This window comes from Glycine soja, chromosome 1 (genome assembly GCF_004193775.1).
Source record: "Glycine soja cultivar W05 chromosome 1, ASM419377v2, whole genome shotgun sequence".
NCBI classification, from domain to species: domain Eukaryota; kingdom Viridiplantae; phylum Streptophyta; class Magnoliopsida; order Fabales; family Fabaceae; genus Glycine; species Glycine soja.
The window spans coordinates 33,157,311-33,183,077 of record NC_041002.1 but is presented as its reverse complement, the minus strand read 5'-3'; the positions used below and the strand labels follow the sequence as shown (position 1 = coordinate 33,183,077).

Genomic DNA, 25,767 nt, shown 5'->3' with positions numbered 1-25,767 from the left:
TTAAAATATAATTTACAAATGAATTACTATAATTTAACTAACTTTTATCTTTTAAAATACTATTATAAATTTATCTACTTTTTATGGAATAAATTTATCTACTGAAACATTTAATGTTCTTTTATATTGTAAGTTCTTATATAACTTAGTTCTCTTTTAATGTTACTCAAAATAATAATTTATACTTTACATTATATAATATAAAACGTAAATATTTAAATATTATCATTTTTTGTGTAGAATAATAACGAGGATTGAATTTAAGTCCTAAGTCCTAATGTATCTATCTCACCTTCACCATTAGGTTGATCTTAATAGGTTTAAATATTATCAATTTAATCACGGTTTAACAGTAGTTTAATTAATAAACTGTAAACCAGGATTATTATTTTTTTAGCTACTGTATCGGAGAATTCAATTCAATTCTAAAAACATTATACTTTACACTGTAGAGAATCACCTCACCATCGGCGTTTTAAACTACAGCCCAGAATTAGAAAAAACGGGGAGAAATAAAAAAAAAATGCTTAGCTCATATTGGGCATGAAAAATGTTTTAAATTTCAGTAAATGTAGATTTAGTTTTATTTCTATACACTATTCATGAAAAAAAAATTACATTATCTACCAATAAAAGATAATGACTTTTAAAACAATTACTATAAAAATTTGAAAATTCACCATACATGACATTCTAATTAAAATATTAAATCAGTGCAAAATCTTTGAGTAGCAATTAGTTTTATTCTCAGAATATAAAATTTTTAAAAGTAACTTATCATTCTAAAAAATTTAGAAGCCAAATAATACCAAATACTTCTGTAATCATATTTACAAGGACAAAAACATTTAAACCTAACATATAGTTTGGGCAAATGCTTTTGGATCACGTAGAAAAACTTGCCCGAAGATTTCAAAAAGAACAAATGGCCAGACTCCAGATGTTTCAAGCAAATTAATCTACGAGTGTTTGGCTTAGCACTCTTTCGGATCTAACGCGTTTTGCATGCTGCAAATTCTATTTGATAAATAAAAAAGATTTAAATATATTTGTAATCACTCAACGTTGGGAGTATATAACTTTTAGTCCCCCAAATTAAAACTTAAACAATTTTTTAAAAATGTTTTTTAGTCCCTTCCGCAGTCAATAATAAAAAATTGTGCGTTTAAACTGCCAAAAGTTAACCCGAAGACTAAAAACAACAAATTTTAATTTGAGAACTAAAAAAGACTCATCCCAAATTTAAGGAACTAAAAATATATTTAAGCCATAAAGAAAAACAATTTGAATTGACATGCTAGTCAGTTTTACGTTAGGAGTTTGAACTTATAACACCTATGTAATTCATAATAATAATGACCAATACCTATGTAATTGTAACCCGAAAGGGTGCCACTGATCAAGGCTTCAGTATCCATCCGAAGAAATAGACAAATTTTGGGCCTCAAAAATTGAAAAATATGGCACCCAAGGGAGAGGAGATGAGGTATTTCATATATTTTTCATGTATCTGTACCAAAGCTGCGGTCCCCAGCATCTCCAAGGCCAGGAATTATGAACCTAAACACAGAAATAAAAATACATTAACAATGCTACAACTCTATAAATTAGCTGACTCAATAATTAAATAAATAAATAAACTATGGGTCTTACTTACCAGATGACACTGGTTAAGGAATTAAAAAAAAAATTATTGCTGAAATCATAGGAAAACACAACAAAGATCATGACAGTACAATTTTATGCATTCTAATAAACTTTTTTACTTTAAGTTCCTTAACCAAGACACTGGTTAACATTTGCCTTAAACTATTTATTTGGTGTCTATAGTTATCTCCATTTAAGTTTTAGTCTCATGAAAAACTGTAGCAGTCCCTACACATACATAAAAAGTTAACGCCCGCTTAATTTTGTTTTCGTTTCGTGTTTTCATTTTCTGTTTTCACTTTTAATTTACAAAACTGCTACTACCTTGTTTTCAACCTGCTTTCTTTTTTCAATTCAAAGATTTGTACAGAAAACATTGGAAATAAAAAAAATAAAAAAGAAAAGTTATTTTCACTGTTTCCTACACAATTTTTTTCAAAATAGAGAAAACATTTAAAACAAGGTAGAAATTTTGTAAATTAAAAGTGAACAGAAAATGAAAACAAAAGGGAACAGGGCATTTTGGTCCAAAATTGCAACACCAAAATAACATTTTTGGCGATAGAGACAGAATGACTAGTTTAACCATAAATAAATTGTAATATCGTGGAACACCAACCCTTTTTCATTAACTTCGGGGTCAATTATTCCAGTATACACATGAAGCCTGCAAAAATGTCATAATTAGAATCTATTGCTTGAAAGAAAGTGAAGAAATTTGAAGTTCTGTTAAAATTACCCAGGGAACTGTTCGCTCAGCTTTTGAAGAGCTGGAGGGGCAGAGACAGCAGATATCTGCAATGTCATGTATCCATTAAAAATATATTTAATTTAATATTTAATTATTACATGACCTACTACAGTTTCTCTATGGTCGAATCAATGAACTGTAAATTAGTATTTTTATTCGTACAATGAACGATTCGGTTTAAAACATTGATTTCAGTAATAATATTAAATTTTTTTTACCTAATATGCTGCATGCATAATGTAGATGACATAATGCATAAAGAACAGACTTCAGTTATGTAGTTGTTGCCAGAGTTAACTAATTAATCAAGCACAGGAAGAGAAATATGTTTGGCTTACAATTAACAGAATTCTGGTAACAAAAGAAATCTAGCTTCTGAATATAAACAGATTACTATTCCTTACCACTTTAATCTGCTTGTTGCCAACTCCACGTTCCTTTAAGAGGCTCACAGCTGCCACTATAGTGCCACCTGCAATTCTTACAAAATATTAATATGAAACACGTAAAATTGATGCACAAGTCATTTTCTTTTTGTTTTTGTATATGACCGAGATTAATCCTTTGGTCGGGGGTGGTGGTTGGGTAAAATTCTCTCCAATGTTGCAACTTCAGAATTCGAACTCGACATTGCAGGTAAAGTTCGTCTAGGGTTTCAGTCTACTTCTGTTGGACTCAAGAAATAAACACACTAAATTCTGAATAAAGATAGAAATAATCTGGTTTAAGCCAGATTTCATTACAGAATAACAATATGATACCTTAATTGCTTTTTACAAATCTGCAACACAACTTATATCACCATTAACTGTAATATCATAATCATAACCTATACTGCCTAATTCGAAAATAATATAAAAACAACTGCCAAATAACTTCCTAATACAGAATTATGACTGCCTAAATGGCTAAATCAGATTTTGGCCCATCAACATCCACTGTGATCAACCACTGCTGGGTTATGCAAAGATGTCATTGATTTCACTAGGGAGTCCAAAAGGAAAATGCTTTCTGAACAAAAACTGAACATCTAAAGTTGCCCTATTGATTTTTGAGATGCATGTTGATGAAAAAAGATTACAAGTGAGAGATATTTTCTTATGTTCAAATAATGGAATTGTGTCCAAAATTCACTAACCTAAATAATTCCCAGCCATTATTAGTTCATAATGATTGAAATTTTCAGGCAAAATTTATTCAGCCTTCAGTGTCTAAGCCTGTGACTTGAACCTACACTAAGGTTCACAACACAATTTTCATAAGAATCTGGGAGAACCACATCACAAAAGCTAGCAATTGTAGTTGGAGAGCCCAAGGCCTTATAAGTTCCACACTAGAATCCTATACTTCCAATGTGGAACTCAAGTTCCAATTAGCATACCTTTGCAATTGGATCCAAACAAATTCCAAAGCTAACATGCCACCCAATCCATATACAGCTCTAGTTTGTAAATAATGGCATGCTCGTACTCGTAACCATGAAAAGGACAACACAACTCAATTCAATGTAAAATATAAACTCTGCCCATGTTTTTCATATCTAGTCCCAAGCTCGGGTTAAGGAGGAGGGTTGTGTTAGTCCCTTGGCAACCAACATAAAACCTGCTGTTATACCAAACACGAGATCCCAGATATATGCAATTATGACACCACTACATATAAAATGTTTATTTGAGTCTACATATTAGACACATATGCACATAACAAAGAACTTGCATTTCGTGAGATGACGAAGACCAGCAAAGGTTCAGCCACCACGCACTGGTGAGCAGCTATGTTCTGAAACTTACTAACCAACATAAGTACTAAAGAAATTCATAACATTACAAAGACACAGATCAAAAGACTCCAGTGTAGTGATGATGATCATGAGATGAGAACAAAAGCTCAAACATGAGCAGACTATACATACCTGTCGCCAGCATAGGATCAACCACAAAAACTTTCGATCCTTCTGGAAATTTCTCGGGTAACCTGAAAATAAAAAATATAGGTGCAATATGTAACAAAAGGTGCTCTAGCATTTGGTAGAACAACCGAAAAGCAAAAGAAGCAATGGGGATTCTTTGTGGAACTCATCTCTATCTCCAACAAGCCGTGCTAGAATCAGAAGGCAGAAGGGAAAAGAAAATAATGGACAAAAAAGCATATTTCTCTTGCAAATATAAAGTTCTTACTTGTTCAAATATATAGTTGGCTGAAGAGTTTCCTCATCTCTGCTTATTCCTTTTCAAAGAAGCATAAAAATATAATTATCAATCAACTTAAGGAACAGACAAGAAATATACTCTAGTTTTGAAAATGTTTATCCCAGAATTTACAATCTTTAAACAAGTAATTATCTTATTAACATGAATTATTGACAATATTATATACAAATATGCAAAACCAGATTTTTGTTTTCTCCAAGTAAGTTTGTTGAGTGTGGCTCATAAGTCTAGGTTCCCAAATTACAAAATACGCAACATATGTATCCTCTAGTTTTCATTATCTACCAGTAGCAGTATCATTACCTAAATGATATGTTTTTATTGCAGGCAAGATCGATGATGCATGTTCAGCTAGAGCAAGGCCTGCTCTCAGGATTGGAATTACCTGCAAAACTAGTAAATGATTCAGGCAATAGATTGCAGAAAGACAATACATAACATAACCACAGCAATAACACCACAAAAGGGCTTAGGTTTGAATAAAAATGATCGACATGTTAACAGCACCAAAGGAATACTGTAAATATGAGCATGGTTTTGGCTAAAGAAATTGCATCCCTAAAATGCACACAGTATATGTAAAAAATAAAACTAAAAAAAACTAAAAATCTCCTGTAATATGTAATTATAGCGCCACAAGAACTCCTGCAAACACTTGATTCTAATCAAACATATTGAAAGTCATATGCTACTTACAGCCACAGGCTCCCTGGGATCAATGAGTTCCACAGAGGCTACACCCATTGGTGATTGAATCTCTCCAGAAACAGTTGGCTATAAACATTGAAAGCAAAGCAGATAAGAGAAAAAGTGTAAATCCAAGAGCATGTGTGACAATGGGAGGTAGACAAAATTATTACATGGGAATAAAAACATCAAAATCTTTCAACTGTTAATCAGTGACAAGTTCCAGATTCAGGCACTAGCATGAAAAGTATGCCTCAGGTTCAAGAATCAAACTGCCTTAGATTTTTGGAAAATTTTTGAATAAAGGGCTGAAATGCATTCTTCATGAGGAGTTCTCGGCTGAATAAACCATTGTAGCAAGATTACTTTTTCTAGAGATTTTGGTGCCCTCAAAGCCTATTATCATACATAAGCTAAACTAATTCTGCTGCCTAACAAGGTATTGTTCAAGGCAACCCAACCAGGAACCTATTTATTTAACCCTTAAAACATGACCCATGAGGCTACAAGCAGTGTTATCAAATATAGAGTACATTTAAGCTTTCCAAACAAAAGGGTCAGTTTCAATAAATTTACCAAGAAAGCAGTTATAAGAGGAAAAAAATAAGGAAGTAAAATGACTTAAAATTTTCTTATAAACTAATATTAACTTCTTTATTAACCTCTAGTTTTAGATAAGTTAGATGAGAGAACTTCAAAAAATTTAAAGTGAATAAGTTGATTTTAACTAAGGAGAGAATTTTTATTCATTTTGCTTCCTTATTTTCTCCTAAAGGTGTTGTTTAAGAAGTTTATCCAAACTAACCCTTAATGTCTTTGTTTCTCTTACACTTTTCAGTCTCTTTTCTGTTTCTAAACTAATTTTTGTTTGTCTTCTATTTGTTTCCATTAATCATTGTCTTATTTTATTTCATATTTATTTATTTCTCTTGATTTCAAGTAAATTTTGAATTTGAATTTCAACTTGGTTAGTCTCTGTTACTGAATAGATCCCTTTTTTATTTTTTATAATACAGCTTATCTTGATTCATATACAACTTGCTTTATACACACACACACACACACACAACACAATCCACCATAAGGCATAGCGATTTTTTAACTTTTTGTGATGCACACTATTCATGATTGATAACACCTAGGAAGCATGGACACTTCCAATGAATGGGTCCCACGTTTCCAACACCGACACTCCTTAGACACATGGCGGACATTGTGTTGGACACATTTTTGCAGTGTCCAATTTTCTTTTTTGGGCTTGGACACGCCACAGACACTTCTCCAAACAACTGGACACGCAACAAACACTTCCCTGATTTTTTTTATCAAATTTTTTTAAAAATCAATGTAAAAGATTAGTTACAAAATTTCTTTTAAAAATTAGCCTATTTCGATAACCTCTTTCAAGTAACGTTCTACCTTCTTCTCTTTTCATGTTTGCGGTTTGCCACTAACTTTCCCTTCTCCTTATATCCTAACAATAACCCTAACCCATAAATCTAAGCATTTGTTTGTCCTACCTCAGAAAAAGTGAGGGAGCAATATAATTAGAAGTCTAGAGCAAGGTTGACACATGACATATGTCTCAACTCTCAAGCTTCAATAGACAACTATAGAGAGAACAAAATTTGGACAACTATGCTGGATGCTTGGAAGTAGGAACACAACATAATGTTTACAACCTATTCCCTTTTTGGCTTGATCTCATACAGATGTGAACATAGACCAATTTGTAACACTTTGTGATTATAGAAACAAACAAAAAGATTGCAACAATATAAAATTATATTCTAGGAACAAGAAAAAATCCAAGTCAAAAACATGAGAATTATAGCAGGGAAAACTATCAAATAGCAACTAACCAACCAATCTCTTGAAGCTTCATACATTAGTAGCCTTCCCAACTCAGCCATTGCATTTCCTACAACATTAGAAACTTGAAGAGTCAGTTCTACCTTTTTACTATTAATCCAGAAATTTCATGTCAAGTCTGATTAAGATTAGTTAAACATTGGGGTTAGAAGAAGAAGAAAAAATCAGAATGAGGGGAAATTGGGAAACTTGCTGTGCATTTGGTTATGTTTTCTGTTTTCATTTTTAGTTGATATGTTTTCACTAAAATGCCATATTTTTTTCATTTCGTTTCTCATTTTCAAGAAAGTAAATGATGAAAACAAGATTTGTTGATTTTACCACTTTGTAAATTCAGGAAACAATGAAAATAAAGATGACATTTTGTAATTCATGGTGAAAACATATCTATCATCTGAAAATGAAAACAAAACACAAACCAAATGTATAACCCTTTGAAGTTGAACATATCAATAAATGCAAAATTGATGATGCAACTCACTAGTCTATCTATCCTACTCAAGACTTGATTTTCTTAGGAAAAAGACCACGCTACTCAAAATAAGATTGTGTTTAGATTTCCATTTCAGAGACAACAAACGTCTGTTTGCACTTTCTAAAGCACAAAACAGAGAAGCAACAACATTGTTGGATTGGAAATACTGTGGGTTACGTTCAACTGAACTGTTTCCCAAACACACCCTAAGTTGTCCCAGTTCCAAGTTCCCATCATACTTGATGACACCATTTTTCTTTCATGCTGATTACCAGTAACAACAGATTAGCAGATAATGTGCACCATAAAAGTGAATATTGAAATTTGAAAAACTATCAAGGACACTCTAAATATATCATTCAGATAAGATTGGCTGTTGGAAGTGAAAACAACTAGACATACTCATACATCTTTCCCAACTTAACAATAACAATTGATGGAGCCAGTTGCTCCATCGGAGTCAACAGTTAGCCAAAACTCACAGCCTGATCAAATACAAGCAGCATGCTTTTGTCAAGAAGCTATAATACCATTAAGCATCAAATGGAAAGTAGCTATCTAACTAAAGTGATGAAGCTGTTCATACGTTACATCAATTGTGGTGAACAAAATCAGTTCAAAGTTGACCTCAAATTACAGAATATTGCTAAAAAAACAGAAACTTTGCCACTCACTGAAGATGGGACAAGGAGTTTGCTCATTCCTCAAAACTGAAACCCAGTGCTTGATCAACGGATGAGGAGGCACATACACCTTCAAAAACACAACAAACAGAGAAATCAATCAAACAAAACACCTCAGTAAAATCACCAAAAACACATGCACTCCTTCCATTATTTTTCCCTCAGCAACCAACCAGAGGAAAAACCCTTAAGCCCAGAAGCCAAAACCGCAAAAGGAATCCAAAAAATCCAATACACAGATAAATTGACCAATTAAGCAGTGGCACATAAATCATTAAAAAGAGAATAATTGGCTCTTTTTCTCAAGTTTTTCTCATGAACCAAACACGCCAAAAGTTCATAAACCAAGAAGCCAAAACCATAAGCGGAATAATAATTTTTTTTAAGAAAAAAACTGTCTCCCTTCCCTCCATTTTTCCTTTCTCAGAAACCAAACAAACCAAAAACCCAAAAACCCATAAGCCAAAATCAAAAGAGGAATTAAAAAAATCCAACAAAACCCAGAAGCCAAAACCACAAAAGGAATAATTAATAATTAAAAAAAAAAAATCTTTACAACAGATCATGTAACTAGTTACGCCACCAAAGATAAATTTCCAATAAAAACAAACCTTTGACTCCATTCCCTCCATTTTACTTTCTTAGAAACCAAAACCCCATAAACCCAGAAGCCAAAACCAAAAGAAATAACATCAAAAACAAAAAATCCAAAAAAAGAAAAACGCAAAACCCAATAAACAGATGAACCAACCAACCAAAACCACCATACCACCACAGAGAAATAACCAAAAAAAAAACCCTCTTGCCTCTTTCATCTTTGTCAGACCCAAAATCGACAAACCCATTAAGCAAAAGAGCACAAAAAGGAGAAGGAAACTAACGAGCATTTGGTTCTCAGAGAGAGGCTTCTCCTCCATGGTCATCTGACAGCACACCGCACCACACGTGCGCCGCGGAGCACTGGAATAAGCGATCTGAGCGGAGAAGAAAGCAACAGTGACAACACAACTTATAAAAAGGGTATATAAATAAATATATGTGAGAATCGAATCCAACGTAATAAATGGGAGCAAAGCAACGCAAACAAACCCATTAATATATATAAAAAAAAAAAAAACTAATAAATGAAGCACAAAATAAATGGGAAATTAAAAAGATCTAATTTATTATTGGTAGCATTGCCTTTGGTGTTGTGAATGTGAAGAGAGGGGAAAGAGAGAGGCGAGAGGGAGAGTGACATGTGTACGGAATTGGTGCCGCATCGGAGGGGAAAGGGAGATTAAGGTTGAAGTGAATGCGGGAACAAGCCATGTATGAATGATGTATCTATCTAATGTAAATCTTGGTCCGAGGTTGAGCTGTTTGTGTGTGACTGGGGAAGATGATCTGATATGCTAATTTTTAGATCAACGGTTTTTGGGATACACATAGATATATCATACATGGATATGGATACAGGGGATTGCATATGTATGTACCTCATTTCCATTTTTCATGTTCAAATAACATTAGTTTGTTACGAATAATTTAATCTATTTCTGGTTGTGTATATCTTTTATTGAGCTAATTTGTTTAAATTTATATCTTAAAATAAATATTTATTTTAATAAAATAAACAGTTTTATATTTTTTTTAGTATGTTTCTCAAAATTATTTCTATATTAAAAAAATAATTTTTTACTTATTTTAACAAACAAATTATATCTATTTATTAAAAAAGTAGTTATTTAAAAGTTATTTTTTTAAGTTTAAACAAACTTACCTATTATTTTTTATGATATTTCTATATATATTTTTAACTTTCTAGTTATCTTTTGTATTTAAGAGTGTTCATCGGGCACGTATAGGCAGATTCAAGTTCAAAATGGCTCACCCGACGAAATTCAGTCTTTGTTTTCTCTAGATCGAATTCGATTGATTGCTTCTTCGGATAGGGCAATTTTGAATTAGTGGGTTACGGATTTCACCAATTGAGTTTATACAAGTAGAAGATACCAACAGATTAACTTCAAACTCCAATTCACTCTGGCAACTTGAATTCGAAAGCCATCAGAAGGACAAGCGACAAGCGACAAGAGAAACATTCTTTTAGTGGAAATGAGGAATGAGTAAAAGTGCAAAGCAAACACTGGTCTTGCGTAACTAAGTTAAAAAATTAACACACCTAGACCAAGTTTCACCATTTTAGATTTGATTAAAATGAAAAAAAAAAAAAAAAAGAAGCCTATCAATAACACTAAAAGAACACATAATTTCTGCAAAAGTAGCTCACAATCTGAGTCCAAGCAACCCTAATTAGTAGTAGTGTAATGATAAGGGACTATAATACTAAGATAAGGGTATAATAATCAAGAAACAATGTAGAAAGAAAGGACTGTGATGGCTTTGATAGTGGGACAGAAGAAATTGTGGTAATGTCCAAGCACCATTGGTGCCCTCAAATATGCTATGGTAGTCCTAATTTATACGACTTCAATACATTAGTTGGGAGAAGAAAGGGATGAAATTTTGCTCACGTGAGTGACTAACTTAATTTTTAATTCGTTTAAGTGAATTAATCTTAGTTGTTGGATCGATTTAATTGAATGGTTGAGATTTTGTATAAGTTTAAAGACTTATACATGATGTAAACAGATCTTATCCCCTAAACATATATAAGAGAAGATGATTATTATGAGAATGATACTGGGAATGAGGATAAACAGTCTCAATTGTTGGATTTAATTATTAAAGATCAGAATTAAAACACTAAATTAAAATATCACATGCCTTTAATTATACTCACTGATCTCTAATATTCCTAAATTTCCTACTACACGAGCTTCATTGCCCTGCAAAACATATCCTGACATTCATAATCCCAATGTCTGGAGGAGCAACCCCTGCCTTTATGGTGTTAATAAAAAGCAAGCTCCAATTGAAGGTTATTCATACTTTGCTCTCTTAAATCCCAATCTTAGGTTGACTATTAAATTAAATCTCCCAGTTTATGCTTTCTACTTGCATTAATGGACCCCAAAGAACATTGATCAAATCCGCAAAGAGATACTTTCAATCAGCAAAGGGTTCTTAGGTGATAGCAAAATTAATTGTCAAAGAGATACTTTCAATCAGCAAAGGGTTCTTAGGTGATAGCAAAATTATTTGTCTTCTTGAAAATATCAAAGAAAAAACACAGAAAAAGTCCAAGTTTGAAACAACGACTTGGTAATGTATTAGGGAAGTCAATATTCTATTATTCTTGTTATTATGAGAGTTAACTGTATCTCATGATTCTTATTTTAAATATGGTAACAGTCAATTATATTAGAATGATTTGATTGTAGGAATAGATTGTTGAGTTATAGGAGAAGAATCATCTAATTAGAGATATGTATTTGTATATATATTGTCTCTGATTCTGAATGAAAACATAACCAAATTATTTTCATCTTCTCTTTCCATTTTTACATGGCATCAGAGCAATAATGATCTACTCCCTCTCTTTCCCATTTTTTTACCTTTCAAACATTTTTTTGTTTCTAAACCATTATGGCTAACGATGGAAACAAATTTGATTCTAATAGCTCTTACTCTCTTCACCATTTCGATCATCCTAGAATGGTCCCATCAGCACATGTTCAGCACCTTGTGTATGGATTGACTGAATTACAATTACAACAAATTTTATCTATTATGCAGGGCAATGAAGCATCTCAATTAGCTGCTCCCAAGGCAAATAATGTCAATTTTTCTTCAGATTTGCCCGTACCCAAGTTGATAATTGTTAGTGGTGCAACAAATCACCTAACTTCTTCTCCATCTCTACTTGTCAATAGTAAAGAAAACACTTTTTTACCACCAGTTGCTATGCCAAATGGAGATCAAGCTCCAATTATTTCTACTGGAAATTTACCTTTGAGTCCTATTATTTGTTTGAAGAATGTACTTGGGGTATCATCTTGTAAGGTGGATTTGATGTCTGTGAGTCAAGTCACAAGAGAATTAAATTGTTTAGTAACCTTTTTTCCTCAATTATGTATTTTGTAGGATTTGACGACAAGGATGATGATTGGTTTGGGTGAACAACGAGATGGACTCTATTACTTGGTTTCAATGAATAAGACACACAAAGTAAATATCATCAAAGTTTTCTCTACTTCAAGCACCTCAAGTATATTGTGGCATAAACGTCTAGGACACTTATCCTCTTCTTGATTAGACTTTATGGCCAAAAACCTCCTTCATTTCCCTTTCAAGCATAATAATGATTGTATTGTTTGTGCTCTTGCAAACAAACTAGGCTCCCTTTTTCCATAAGTTCAATTTCCTCTGATAAACCTTTTGAATTAATACATTGTGATATTTGGGGGCCTTTCAAAGTTCTTTCCCTTTCTAGTGCAAAATATTTTTTTACTACTGTGGATGACTTTTCTCGTTTTACTTGGATTTTTCTAATGCATCATAAAAGTGAGACAAAAAAATTTCTAACTAATTTTTTCTCATATGTGAAAACCCAATTCATTACTACAATAGTAAATATTCGGGTTGACAATGGAGGAGAGTTTTTCTCTATGCGATATTTTTTTTCCCAACAGGGCACTAATTATCAACATTCTTGCATTTACACACCTCAACAAAATGGGGTGGTTGAGCGCAAACATAGACATATCCTTGAGTTAGCCCGAGCTCTTCATTTTCAATCTCATCTACCTTTACACTTTTGGGCAGAATGTATCTCCACTGTTGTTCATATAATTAATAGGTTGCCCACACCTATACTTTCTCACCAAACTCCTTTCGAAAAACTTTATAAAAAAATTCCCTCTTATTCCCACCTTAGAGTTTTCAGATGTTTAGCTTATGCTACAAATGTTCATGTACCCCATAAGTTTGCTCCTCGTGCCACCAAATGTGTTTTTATTGGTTATCTAGTTGGTCAGAAAGCTTACAAATTATATGATACTGAAACCAATAAAGTCTTCACTAGTCGTGATGTTCTTTTCCACGAGGATATTATTCCCTACGAATCCATTTCTCCTTCCCCCAACTAAAACAGATTCTGTCCGACCCATTGATGTCTTAGATTTCTCACCCATCCAGCCAACACATGCAAAATCTAACCCTGCCACTATTGCTTCTCCAACAACCCCTTTGCGTCGTTCTCAAAGAGCTCATGTCCCCCCTGTAGCCTTGAGTGATTATGTTTGTAATCAAGTAAGTTCTCCCGAATCATTGTCATTCTCGTCATCTTTTCCAAGTAAAGGTACTCGATATCCTCTCTGCAATTTTATCTCATATGATTGTTACTCACCACAACATAGATCCTTTATTGCTACTATTACTAATGATGTTGAACCTACATGTTATGAACAAGCTGCTTCCCAATCTCATTGGCAAATAACAATGCAATCTGAGTTGGCTGCTTTACAGGCCAATAATACTTGGTTTCTCACACCTCTCCCTCCTAGAAAGCAAGTTATTGGTTGTCATTGGGTCTACAAAATCAAGCACAAATCAGATGGTTCTCTTGAACGCTATAAAGCACGGTTAGTAGCAAAAGGTTACACACAACTTGAAGGGATTGATTACCATGACACTTTTTCACCTACTACTAAAATGGTTACAATATGTTGTTTATTAGCTTTGACAGCTGCTCAAAATTGGTCACTTCATCAACTTGATGTCCACAATGGATTTCTTCACGAAGATCTTTCTGAAGAAATTTATATGTCTCTTCCTCCTGGTTTTCAGCGACAAGGGGAGAACCTTGTGTGTCGCCTCAACAAATCCTTATATGGATTAAAACAAGCCTCTCACCAATGGTTTGCCAAGTTCTCTACAGCTATTCAAGGTGCTGGATTTATTCAATCAAAAGCAAATTATTTGTTGTTTACATGTAAGAAAGGCAAATCATTTACTACCTTATTGATCTATGTTGATGACATCCTCATAATTGGTAATGATCCCAATGCCATAATTGTTCTTAAAAAGTTTTTGTGTAATCAATTCCGGATTAAAGATTTGGGTGACTTGAAGTATTTTTTGGGCATGGAGGTTTCTTGGTCAAAGAAAGGTATATTCATTTCGCAAAGAAAATATGCTTTGGAAATTCTAAAAGATGGAGGATGTTTAAGAGCTAAGCCTATGAATTTTCCCATGGAGCAAAATGTACTGTCAGATGAAGGAGAATTGTTGAAAGATCCAACCCCATATAGGCGACTTGTAGGACGCCTTATTTATTTGACTGTTACTCGTCCGGATATCACCTACACAATGCACATATTGAGTAGATTCATGCATGCTCCTCACAAACCTCATATGGAAGCTGCCATGCGAATATTGCGGTATCTAAAGAACAATCTAGGTCAAGGTTTATTTTTCTCTTCCCAAAATGATTTATCTTTACGTGCTTTTTGTGATTCAGATTGGGGAGGTTGTCTAATATCCAAAAAATCAACTACAGGGTATTGTGTTTTTTTGGGAACCTCTCTAATTTCTTAGCGAACAAAAAGACAAAAGACAGTTTCTCTATCATCAGCTGAAGCAGAATATAGAGCTATGACAGGCACATGTTGTGAGTTGTCTTGGCTACGTTCATTGTTGAAGGATTTGGGAATATTGCACTTAAGGGCAGCACTGTTGTATTGTGACAACAAAGAAGCTCTTCACATTGCGTCTAATCCAGTATTTCATAAAAGAACTCAACATATAGAGATAGATTGTCATTTTATTCGTGATAAAATTCAAGATGGTTCAGTTGCAACTGAGTATGTTCCTTCAACAGAACAAGTTGTCGATGTGTTCACTAAATCACTAGGGAAGGAATCCTTTTTTACAATGAAGTGCAAGTTGGGAGTTCTTGATATCCACTCTCCAACTTGAGGGGAAGTGTTAGGAAAGTCAATATTTTATGATTCTTGTTATTATGAGAGTTAATTGTATCCCACGATTCTTGCTTTAAATATGGTAACAGTCAGTCATATTAGAATGACTTGATTGTAGGAATAGATTGCTAAGTTATAGGAATAGAATCATCTAATTAGAGATATGTATTTGTGTATATATTGCCTCTATGATTCTGAATGAAAACACAACCAAATTATTTTCATATTCTCTTTCCATTTTTACACAATGTGCTCTCATACAGGGCTAAGCATTAGTTGAGTTTGGGCAGGTTCGGGCTCAAACGTGTCAATAAGGATGAAACTGACCTAAGCATTTCAAGGTTCATATTTGACTTTTTGCATGTTCGGTTATGCAGGTTCGGGTCTTGCGGGTTACGATTTTGGTCTGATGGATACATTCGAATTGGGCCCATTTTTTGCTATAATAGATTTTTATGCCAAAAACACATTTTTTGAATTTTTAAAGGATTTAGCTTACTTTTAAAAAAAAGAAGTAAATTGGTCATTTTTTAATTATACTGGACTAGGTCAAAATAGACTTTTACACTAAAAACACATTTTTTTTAATGTTTTTAAGGATTTTGCTTACTTTTTTTTTTTAAAAAAAAGGACCACAAAAGAAGACAATGGCCATTTTCTAATTGTCGTGGCCCAAAGGCTAAAATTTTATGTATAATAATAACAATAATCATAATACTTATCAATTTTAACATAAATAATATATTGAAGGAACAAACAATAAAACTTAATGAGAAATACATATATTAAGAGACTAAACTTGTGAAGAAAATATACCATATAAGTTAACAATGCAAATATTTAATCCACAATACATCCATAATGATCATACATTTAACCACACTAATTAACTACATAATATGCTTCTTATAAGTTCACTAAGTCAACCTTTGAAGGAGCAACCTAGAATTCATTAAACCAGTTAACATTGTAATAAAAAAAAAACATAATATCAAATGTTATATTTACATAACTATAACTAGTAAATAACTAAATTATAACTTATAAGTGGGTATTATAACTATAATCATAACTAGTTATAATTTGATATAATCAATTATTATTTTTAAAATATGGGTATATAATTGACTGTGAATAAACTAGTTATATAACAACTTATATATAAAATCAATTACATAATCAATTATGAATGAATAACACTAAATTATTTGAAATAACCATTTCTATAAAACTAGTTATATATGATTATTTTTAAATAAAGATAAATCATTTAAAATAACCATAACTATAAAATTATTTATAGTTTTATAACTAGTTATATAAAACTAGTTATAGTTATACTTTTTTTTTAAATTATTTGTTTTACCAATCTTGTTTAGTAGGATAATTAAAATGTATTAAATAATTAATCAACTACACAATGATTTAGCCAATGCATGATTATGATTCCCACATATCAACTTTACCATCCATCATGCACCTCCCACCATTGGTTTCGCTCGCAGCTTAAAGAGACACCCACATTTTCTACTGTCATTAACTGTTCATACTAGGTCTTTCTTCCCAATCCTATATTTTTCACTCATTTCACAACCAATTAAAAAAAATGAGGCTCTTCATCTAATTCCAATATTGTGTCTGACCTCATGATGATTGCCACAAAACCAATATCATACGCAATAAATCGAGCTAAATGCAAAACATCATCATGGGTAGCAAATACCTACAATAGGGATAATACATGTTTAGTCTTCAAGGGACATTCATTTACTTAATTTAACAAAAAAAATCATAGTAATACCTGAGAAGTATTGAAGGCATCAGAACAATTAACATGTTGATGCACACTAGGTTTCTTTCCATTTTCTTCATTCACACCAAGTTCCTCTTTATTTTTTTTTATTCATATCAACTTCTTCATAAATTATGTTGTTGTAGATCCACTAATCTTCGTTCATTTTAATAAAACATTGAAAAAAATTCAATGGCAAACAAACGATCCCTAACGATACCATACATATACTATCACACAATTTTTTCATTTTTTAGTGCATTTAGTAATATAGTACATTAAAATTGATAATCATATATATATATATATATATATATATATATATATATATATATATATATATATTAAAATTTAGACTTACATAAACTAATATATTACACAATATAATTATTTTTTGACTTCCATAAAGTAGTTAACTTAATAATATATTACACAAATATTATAAATATTTAAATATTCATCGAGTATTAGCTAAAAAAATATCAACTCTTTTAGGGACTTACCTTTTAATTTTTTGCTACAAAAAAATATACATAAATAATTACCTACAAATTAGTTATAAATATCAACTTTTTTTATTATAAATTATATTATGATAAATTACTTACGAATGTGTTGCTAATATTTTTGTAGTTAATTGTAATTCATAAAATTATAAGGACTAAAAAAATAATTTTAAAATAAAACGACTAAAATAAAATAAAAGTCTAAATTATTTTAAATTAAAAATAACTTTCAAACTATAAAAACTAAAAAATACAAATTATGAAACTATATGTATTTAAAAATATTTTAAATAATAAAACTGATTATATTACAAAATAATAAAATATTTTAAAAAATTTTTAAAAAAATTATACGAAACATACTAATTATCAATTTATAACAATAATTTGGATTGTTAATTCGTAAATTATATAAAACTTACGAATTATCACTCCATAACTTTTATATAACATCATCAATCCATAACTTTTATATGGATTGTAAATCTGTATAAAACTGTATCAAAATTACAAAAGAAAATCAATATGCATTATCTATGCTGTTAATAGTTACACCAACCAATCACCACTTGCCAACAGACGATTGTAACTAAAGCGTTTCGACCAAACGAACACAACAATGAACCGTCACGAGAATGAAGACAAACAAGAATGAATGTTCCGTGAAGAAGGAAAACAAAGAAGACATTAGTAACGAGAAGTACTTTCGGAATTTTAAAATTTTGCAGAGAAATTTGCTGGATGCATAAAGCAATTTCCTGCGTGTGATTGATCCGGGATGCAAAGTTAGCGCCCCAATATCAGATCAACTTGCCGGAAGTCATCATGGCTTTTTGGAACCACTCCCGTCCCTCAACTACTTTTTTTATATAAAAGGCCAATCAGTTGCCATTCACTCCTTGCCACTGGAACTACTCCCCTCCCTCAACTAGTTTTTTTCAACTCTGGAAGTGTAATTTTCTGGTTCTAACGTATTGTTCTTTGCATTGTATTTTTTTTATAATTTTTAATTTCATTGTATATGTAATTATTGGTAGCTATCAATTTTGGGTTTCATCTTATTTAATTTCGTTATATCTGTAAATTTTTTTTATAGTTTTTATTAGTTTTTTTGGATTTCATCTCATTTGATTATTGCTATTTATAATAATTTCATCTCTACCTTTTTTATATAACTTTCTATTATATTGACATGAAACCATTGCAAGACTTATGATTACTTATTGTCATTTTTTGTTTGTTTGTATTCATTGTTTTAGTTCTTAGTTATACTTACTTTTGGATACATTTTTTTTTGTTATCATAACTATTCTTTTTTACTTTATATGATTAATTTTATTTTGGTGTTTTTTAAAAAAAAAATTCCAGAAAAATATGTGTTGTGTTTGACAAAATAAGTGATGTCTACAAAGACAAACAAAACTGGAGATTTAAGGTTAGAGTTATTCAAATGTGGGTATGTATCCTATTAATGATCCAAGAAGCAATTTGTTGTTGATATGGTTGATTCTGATGTAAGTATGATCTATTTTTATTTTCTTTTATGTGTTACTTTTTTTTATATTTATTATTCAATAAATGCTAGTAATCCTGTCTAGGTTAGCTTTGCTATTCTTAGCCGGAATCAAGCCCGGATAAAAGGAGAGGGTTGTGTTAGGCTTTCGACGGCCAACGTAAAACTTTGTCGAATCTCTATGACATGGATCAATTACGTAATAATGTGAATGCTAGGTCGTTGCCCGGAAGCAACGCGCTGTATGGCTCGAGTACAGTGTCAAAAGAGCAAGGGCCGCTGCATCGCCGCCCGAATGTAGTGAAAAGTAAGCAAGGGTTCCCACATTTTCGTGAACGGGTGTGGGTAAATAAGCTAGTTCATGACAGGAGGATTCGCTTTGGTACATGGAATATAGGCACACTTACTGGAAAATCTATGGAAATAGTGGATGTTATGGTGAGGAGGAAGATCAATTTTATGTGCCTACAAGAAACTAAGTGGACAGGTGAAAAAGCGAAAGAATTAGACAACTCGGGATTTAAGCTGTGGTATACGGGAAAAATCAGATTAAGAAATGGGGTAGGGATTATTATGGACAAGGAGTGGAAGAAGGATGTCGTGGATGTAAGAAGAGTAGGAGATCGTATCATAGCCTTAAAATTGGTAGTGGGACAGGACACATTTAATGTTATTAGTGGGTACGCACCTCAGGTTGGGTTAGCAGAACACTTTAAGGTAAAATTTTGGGAGGATCTAGAAGGGGTACTTCAGGATATACCCCAAGGAGAAAAAGTTTTCCTAGGAGGGGATCTCAATGGACATGTAGGTAGCGTGGCTAGAGGTTTTGAGGGGGTGCATGGGGGTTTTGGCCTAGGGGAGATGAATGGGGAGGGTAAATCCATCTTGGAGTTTTCGGAGGCTTTGGATCTTTCTATAGCCAATACATGGTTTAAGAAAAGAGCGGAACTTCTTATCACTTACAAAAGTGGAGGGACATGTTCTCAGATAGATTTCTTCCTTATCAGGAAGTCTGATAGGAAGTATTGCTTGAACTGTAAAGTTATTCCGGGAGAGAGCTTGACTACCCAACATAGAGTTTTGGTCATGGATGTAAGAATTAGAGATAGGGCAAAGAGAAGAAGTCCTATGGTAGCACCAAGGATCAAATGGTGGCACTTGAAGGGTGAGAAACAAGGAATCTTCCAACAAAAGATATGGGAGGGATGGTGTGGACAATCACAAGGAAGTGCAAATGATATGTGGAACAAGATGTCCCAAGAGATTATTAAAGTGGCTAAAGAGACGTTGGGTGAATCTAGAGGTTTTGGACCTAGGGGTAAAGAATTGTGGTGGTGGAATGAAAGTGTTCAGAGCAAAGTTAGAGTAAAAAAGGAGTGTTTCAAGGAGTGGTCTAGGTGTAGAAATTCTGAAACTTGGGATAAGTATAAGATAGCTAGAAATGAAACCAAAAAGGCGGTGAGTGAGGCAAGAGCCCAAGCTTTTGACGAACTATACCAAGCTCTAGGAACCAGGGACGGAGAAAGATCTATATATAGGCTTGCTAAGGGTAGAGAGAGGAAGACTAGAGATTTGGATCAAGTAAAGTGTGTTAAGGATGAAGAAGGCAAAGTCTTAGTGCATGAAAAAGATATCAAGGAAAGGTGGAAGGCGTATTTCCACAACTTATTTAATGATGGATATGGATATGACTCTAGCAGTCTAGACACAAGAGAAGAGGACCGGAACTATAAGTACTATCGTCGGATTCAGAAACAGGAAGTAAAGGAAGCGTTGAAAAGAATGAGTAACGGTAAGGCGGTGGGGCCAGACAACATACCTATTGAAGTGTGGAAAACTCTTGGAGATAGAGGTCTTGAGTGGCTCACCAAACTCTTTAATGAAATTATGAGATCAAAATGCATGCCGGAGGAATGGAGGAGAAGCACGTTAGTGCCAATCTATAAGAACAAGGGGGATATACAAAATTATGCAAATTATAGGGGAATCAAGCTCATGAGTCATACCATGAAATTATGGGAAAGAGTGATCGAACAGAGATTAAGAAAGGAGACTCAAGTTACTGAGAATCAATTTGGTTTCATGCCGGGAAGGTCGACCATGGAAGCGATCTATTTATTACGGCGGGTGATGGAGCAATGTCGCATGGACCAACAAGACTTGCACTTGATTTTTATTGACTTGGAGAAAGCGTATGATAGAGTGCCTAGAGAGATTTTGTGGAAAGCTCTAGAGAAGAAAGGGGTTAGGGTTGCATATATTCGAGCTATCCAAGATATGTATGATAGGGTATCGACTAGTGTTAGGACACAGGGTGGAGAGTCAGACGATTTTTCCATCACAATTGGTTTGCATCAAGGGTCAACCCTTAGCCCCTACCTTTTTACCTTAATTCTGGATGTCCTCACGGAACAAATCCAAGAGATAGCGCCGAGATGCATGCTTTTTGCATATGACATAGTCCTCCTTGGAGAGTCGAGGGAGGAGTTGAATGAGAGGTTGGAAACTTGGAGACGAGCTCTAGAAACACATGGTTTTCGCCTAAGCAGAAGCAAATCGGAGTATATGGAATGTAAGTTCAACAAAAGAAGGAGGGTTTCTAACTCAGAGGTGAAAATATGAGACCATATTATCCCTCAAGTCACACGATTTAAATATCTTGGGTCTGTAATACAGGATGATGGAGAAATTGAAGGGGATGTGAATCATCGCATTCAAGCAGGATGGATGAAATGGATAAAAACATCGGGGGTGTTATGTGATGCAAAGGTACCGATCAAGCTAAAGGGAAAGTTTTATCGGATTGCGGTAAGACCGGTGATTTTGTACGGAACAAAATGTTGGGCGGTCAAGAGCCAACATGAGAATAAAATAGGTGTAGCGGAGATGAGGATGTTGCGGTGGATGTGTGGTAAGACTCGACAGGATAAAATTAGAAACGAAGCTATTAGAGAGAGGGTTGGAGTAGCGCCTATTGTAGAGAAGATGGTGGAAAATAGACTTAGGTGGTTTGGGCATGTAGAGAGAAGACCAGTAGACTCTGTAGTGAGGAGAGTAGACCAGATGGAGAGAAGGCAAACAATTCGAGGCAGAGGAAGACCCAAAAAGACTATAAGAGAGGTTATCAAAAAGGATCTCGAACTTAATGATTTGGATAGAAGTATGGTACTTGATAGAACATTATGGCGGAAGTTGATCCATGTAGCCGACCCTACCTAGTGGGATAAGGCGTTGTTGTTGTTGTTGTTGTTGTTGTATTATTCAATAAATGCTAGTAATTATGTGAATTTATTTTATAAGAATATATTTTTAGTAATTCTTTTGATGGTCATTTATATAAAAAAGTTTCGCATATGTAAGAGTAATGATTATTTAAAAATATTCTGGCATTTCATTTTATTTATTACAATTTTGATTTTTTTATGTAACATTTTTTACATATTTATTTGAATATTGTTATCATTATTTTAATATTATAGGATAGCAAAATTCAGGCTTCAATTCGTAAACTTATGATGAGGAAATATTGTGTTCTGTTAAGGAAGGTGAAGTTTATATTATGCCTTCCTTTCATGTTATTGAGAACTTAGGTTCTTATAGAGATACTACACATGCCCATTAGCTTTTGTTCCAAACAAGACTATTGTTATACCCTGCAAAGATGAAACTATCCCCATGAATCTATTTACCGTCATGGACTCTAAATCTGTTATAGAAACGAATGGTGGTTGAGGCTATTTAGTTGGTAATCACTATACACTAATCTGTCATTTTTAATTAATTTATTTTGATTATATGGTAGTTGCTTATATTTTATTTTTTATATTGTTGATGTCATGGGATTGTTGACCGTTGTCTCTACTGAAAGGGTCACTATTAAAGATGGAAAGTTGTTCAATTTGAGTTGGTTGACGATAAGTAATATATATTTTTATTATATTATTTATTTAGTTATATTATGGTGATGGATAGATAATTTTACCTAATTTAGTAGTTTTTTTACTTATTTGATTGAACTTACTTACAATGGTAATATGCAATGTGCATTGTTTGGAAAGTATATTGATGTTTTGAACGAATTTGTGACTATTGGTGGGAATGATGAGCTTCTTGTATTGGTTTTACAGTTTTCAAAGATTAAAATATATAGAGGTGAAATTGTTGTGCAAAATGTCATGGATCTAGACTTATTTGGGATCCACATGCAACTGAAGCTTTGCAACTAAAAATAGGTTATTTGTTTTTTATATTTTATATGTATAATTATATAATTTATATTTTTTTATTACGTAGTAGTTATATACTTCTATAGTTTATAATTGAAATAGGTTGATTGAGAGTGGATATACTGTTAATGTTCCTCTAGGTGTCATTGAGGATCAAAGGAGATTTATTCCAATGGTTGATGACTTTACTAAATTATATCAAAGGAAGAACGCATTTTCCAGCTACATTTGACTAATGAGTTATTTTGATGATACTGATGGTTTACAAATTAGTTTGATATTATTCTATTTTAATTATTGATTAGTTCATTAGTTTATTTTTTGGTTTATTAATTAGATTGAAATTTAATTTATATCATAATTTTTTATGCTTTGGATTTGTTGTTTACTTATAGGATGAGATTTTTATTACTATTGGAACAAGTGTATCTACTCCAAAAGATGAACCATGGTGGTACCATGCCTGCAAGTGTTAGAGGTAGTTAATTATCAAAATGGGGCGTATTATTGTTCCTCCTATGAGACTAATGTTGATGAAGTTATTCCGAGATGTTTTTAAGTTTTGTATTTTTTATTTGACTTAATTAATTTTTTTATATTTAGAATATAGGTTATTTTTAAATTACTACTTAACATTCATTTTTTTTCAATCAAGTATCTAAAAAAAATTTCAATTTCATTTTTTAGTTATATTTTTCGTTAAGTGATGACATGATCGATAATATCATGCCATCAGACTTTGTCACCAACACCTCATTACTATGTCATCACCTTCAATGATGTGATAATGACGTGTCACTGATTGAGCGTGATGACATAACACTACGTCTGCCATATCATCACTTAACGGAATGAGGACTAACGATAGATAGTAAGTTAAAACATAAAAATTTTCAGGTAGTTATTTGACAAAAAATGATTTTTTAGGTAGTAATTTAAAAATGATCTATTTTTCAGGTATGAAAAATTTATTTAAACCATATATAATTAGTGTTTTACGGTCTATGATCAATGTACACATGTAACATGTTATACATTTCCTCACTCTTCCTTCACTATTATCTAAAACCCAAACTTTTACTACCTACTGTTAAGTGATGACGTGACAGATAATAAAATGAAATATGATAAAGTTTTTTAAGTTTATATAAAAGTAAATTACATATATATTCATCAAGTTATTTTAATTAATTTTTAATTTTTTGACAAGTTTACAAATATTTAATCAAATAAAAGTGTTTGAGAAATAATTTTTTCTTATGGACTTATAAGATTTACTTTTAAACATAACTTAAATTTACGATTATTATTTTTATTTTCAATAAAATAATAAAATTTATCATTTATCATTTTATCTGAAATTAAATTATTTATTTTGATAAAACTCCTCTTTATCATTTGTTAACCAAAAAATTATTTTTCAGATTGACTTAATTATGTTTTTCATACCTGAAAAATAAATTATTTTCATATTATTACCTAATAAATTATTTTCATATTTTTCAGATTGACTTAATTATGTTTTTTTATCAAATAATTATCTAAAAAAAATTTTATGTTTCAACTTACTTACTACCTCACATTAGTCCCCTTCCATTAAATAATGACATGATAGACGGAGTACCACGTCATCATGTCCAATCACTAATATGCCATTGAAAGTGATGACGTGACAACAAGATGTCCATGACAAGGCGTGATGATGTGATACTCCGTTTATCACGTCGTAATGAAATGCGATATACAAGAACTTAAGACCTCACTAAAGCACATTTTTGTTTAAAATAATATAAAATTTTGAAGTATATATGAAAGTTGAATTCTCTTCGGCTGTAGCAGTGTACAAGAACTCAATCACTAAAGCACATATTTGTAGGTAGTAACACACAATTATGTTGAAGCCTTAAGCTATGACCCATATTTTTAATGAATCATAATGATATGTTGTAAAGAAAAAAGAGAATCATAATGATATTCTTAATCATGTGACCGTTGCACCAACCCACTTCAAGACAGACATACTCATTACTCTAGTATAGAACCAAAAATCCTAATTAATGTTATTTTGTGATAAAATAATAAGCCTAATATTCACAAAATTCTTACGTTATTTAGACAAATAAGTAGAAATTGCAATGATGAAGAAAGAATGTTCAAGGTCCTCAAAATCTCAAGAGATTCATTTGTGATAAGATTTACTACTTTTGTTTTTACTTGCAAATGATATAGGTTCCCTAATTGGAAGAAAGAGGTCTTAACCTTGAAAAGCCACTCACCTCTTTATATAGTTTATATTAAGTTAAATGAATATTTAATCGACTTTGATGTATAAGTTGATAGTGACTTTAGGAATTTTCGTATTATTTTTACGTTATAAGTGATTTATTATTGTTATTGTTTTTTAATTATTATTATATTATAATTATTACTATAACAAATATAAGAGGGTTTAAATTTTTTTAGTTTTTCGCAAATTCTAAATTACACAGGTCACATAATTGTTAATATTTATCTATTTAGCTTTTCTTTTAACTGTTTC

The 25,767-nt window shown here is 32.2% G+C and overlaps 1 protein-coding gene across 1 annotated transcript; it reads right to left on the bottom strand.

Annotated features, from left to right (window-relative positions):
* Positions 1–1,241: 1,241 nt before the first annotated feature.
* LOC114414880 (uracil phosphoribosyltransferase-like) lies at positions 1,242–9,740 on the bottom strand. Its single transcript, XM_028379324.1, has 12 exons — positions 9,508–9,740; positions 9,207–9,299; positions 8,317–8,395; positions 7,158–7,216; positions 5,305–5,382; positions 4,912–4,993; positions 4,576–4,624; positions 4,311–4,372; positions 2,803–2,870; positions 2,387–2,442; positions 2,267–2,314; positions 1,242–1,560 (listed from the first exon to the last, which is right to left on the bottom strand). The coding sequence occupies exons 1-12, from the start codon at positions 9,634–9,636 to the stop codon at positions 1,503–1,505; spliced, it is 861 nt and encodes a 286-aa protein (XP_028235125.1). The 5' UTR covers positions 9,637–9,740; the 3' UTR covers positions 1,242–1,502.
* Between the last annotated feature and the right edge of the window lie 16,027 nt (positions 9,741–25,767).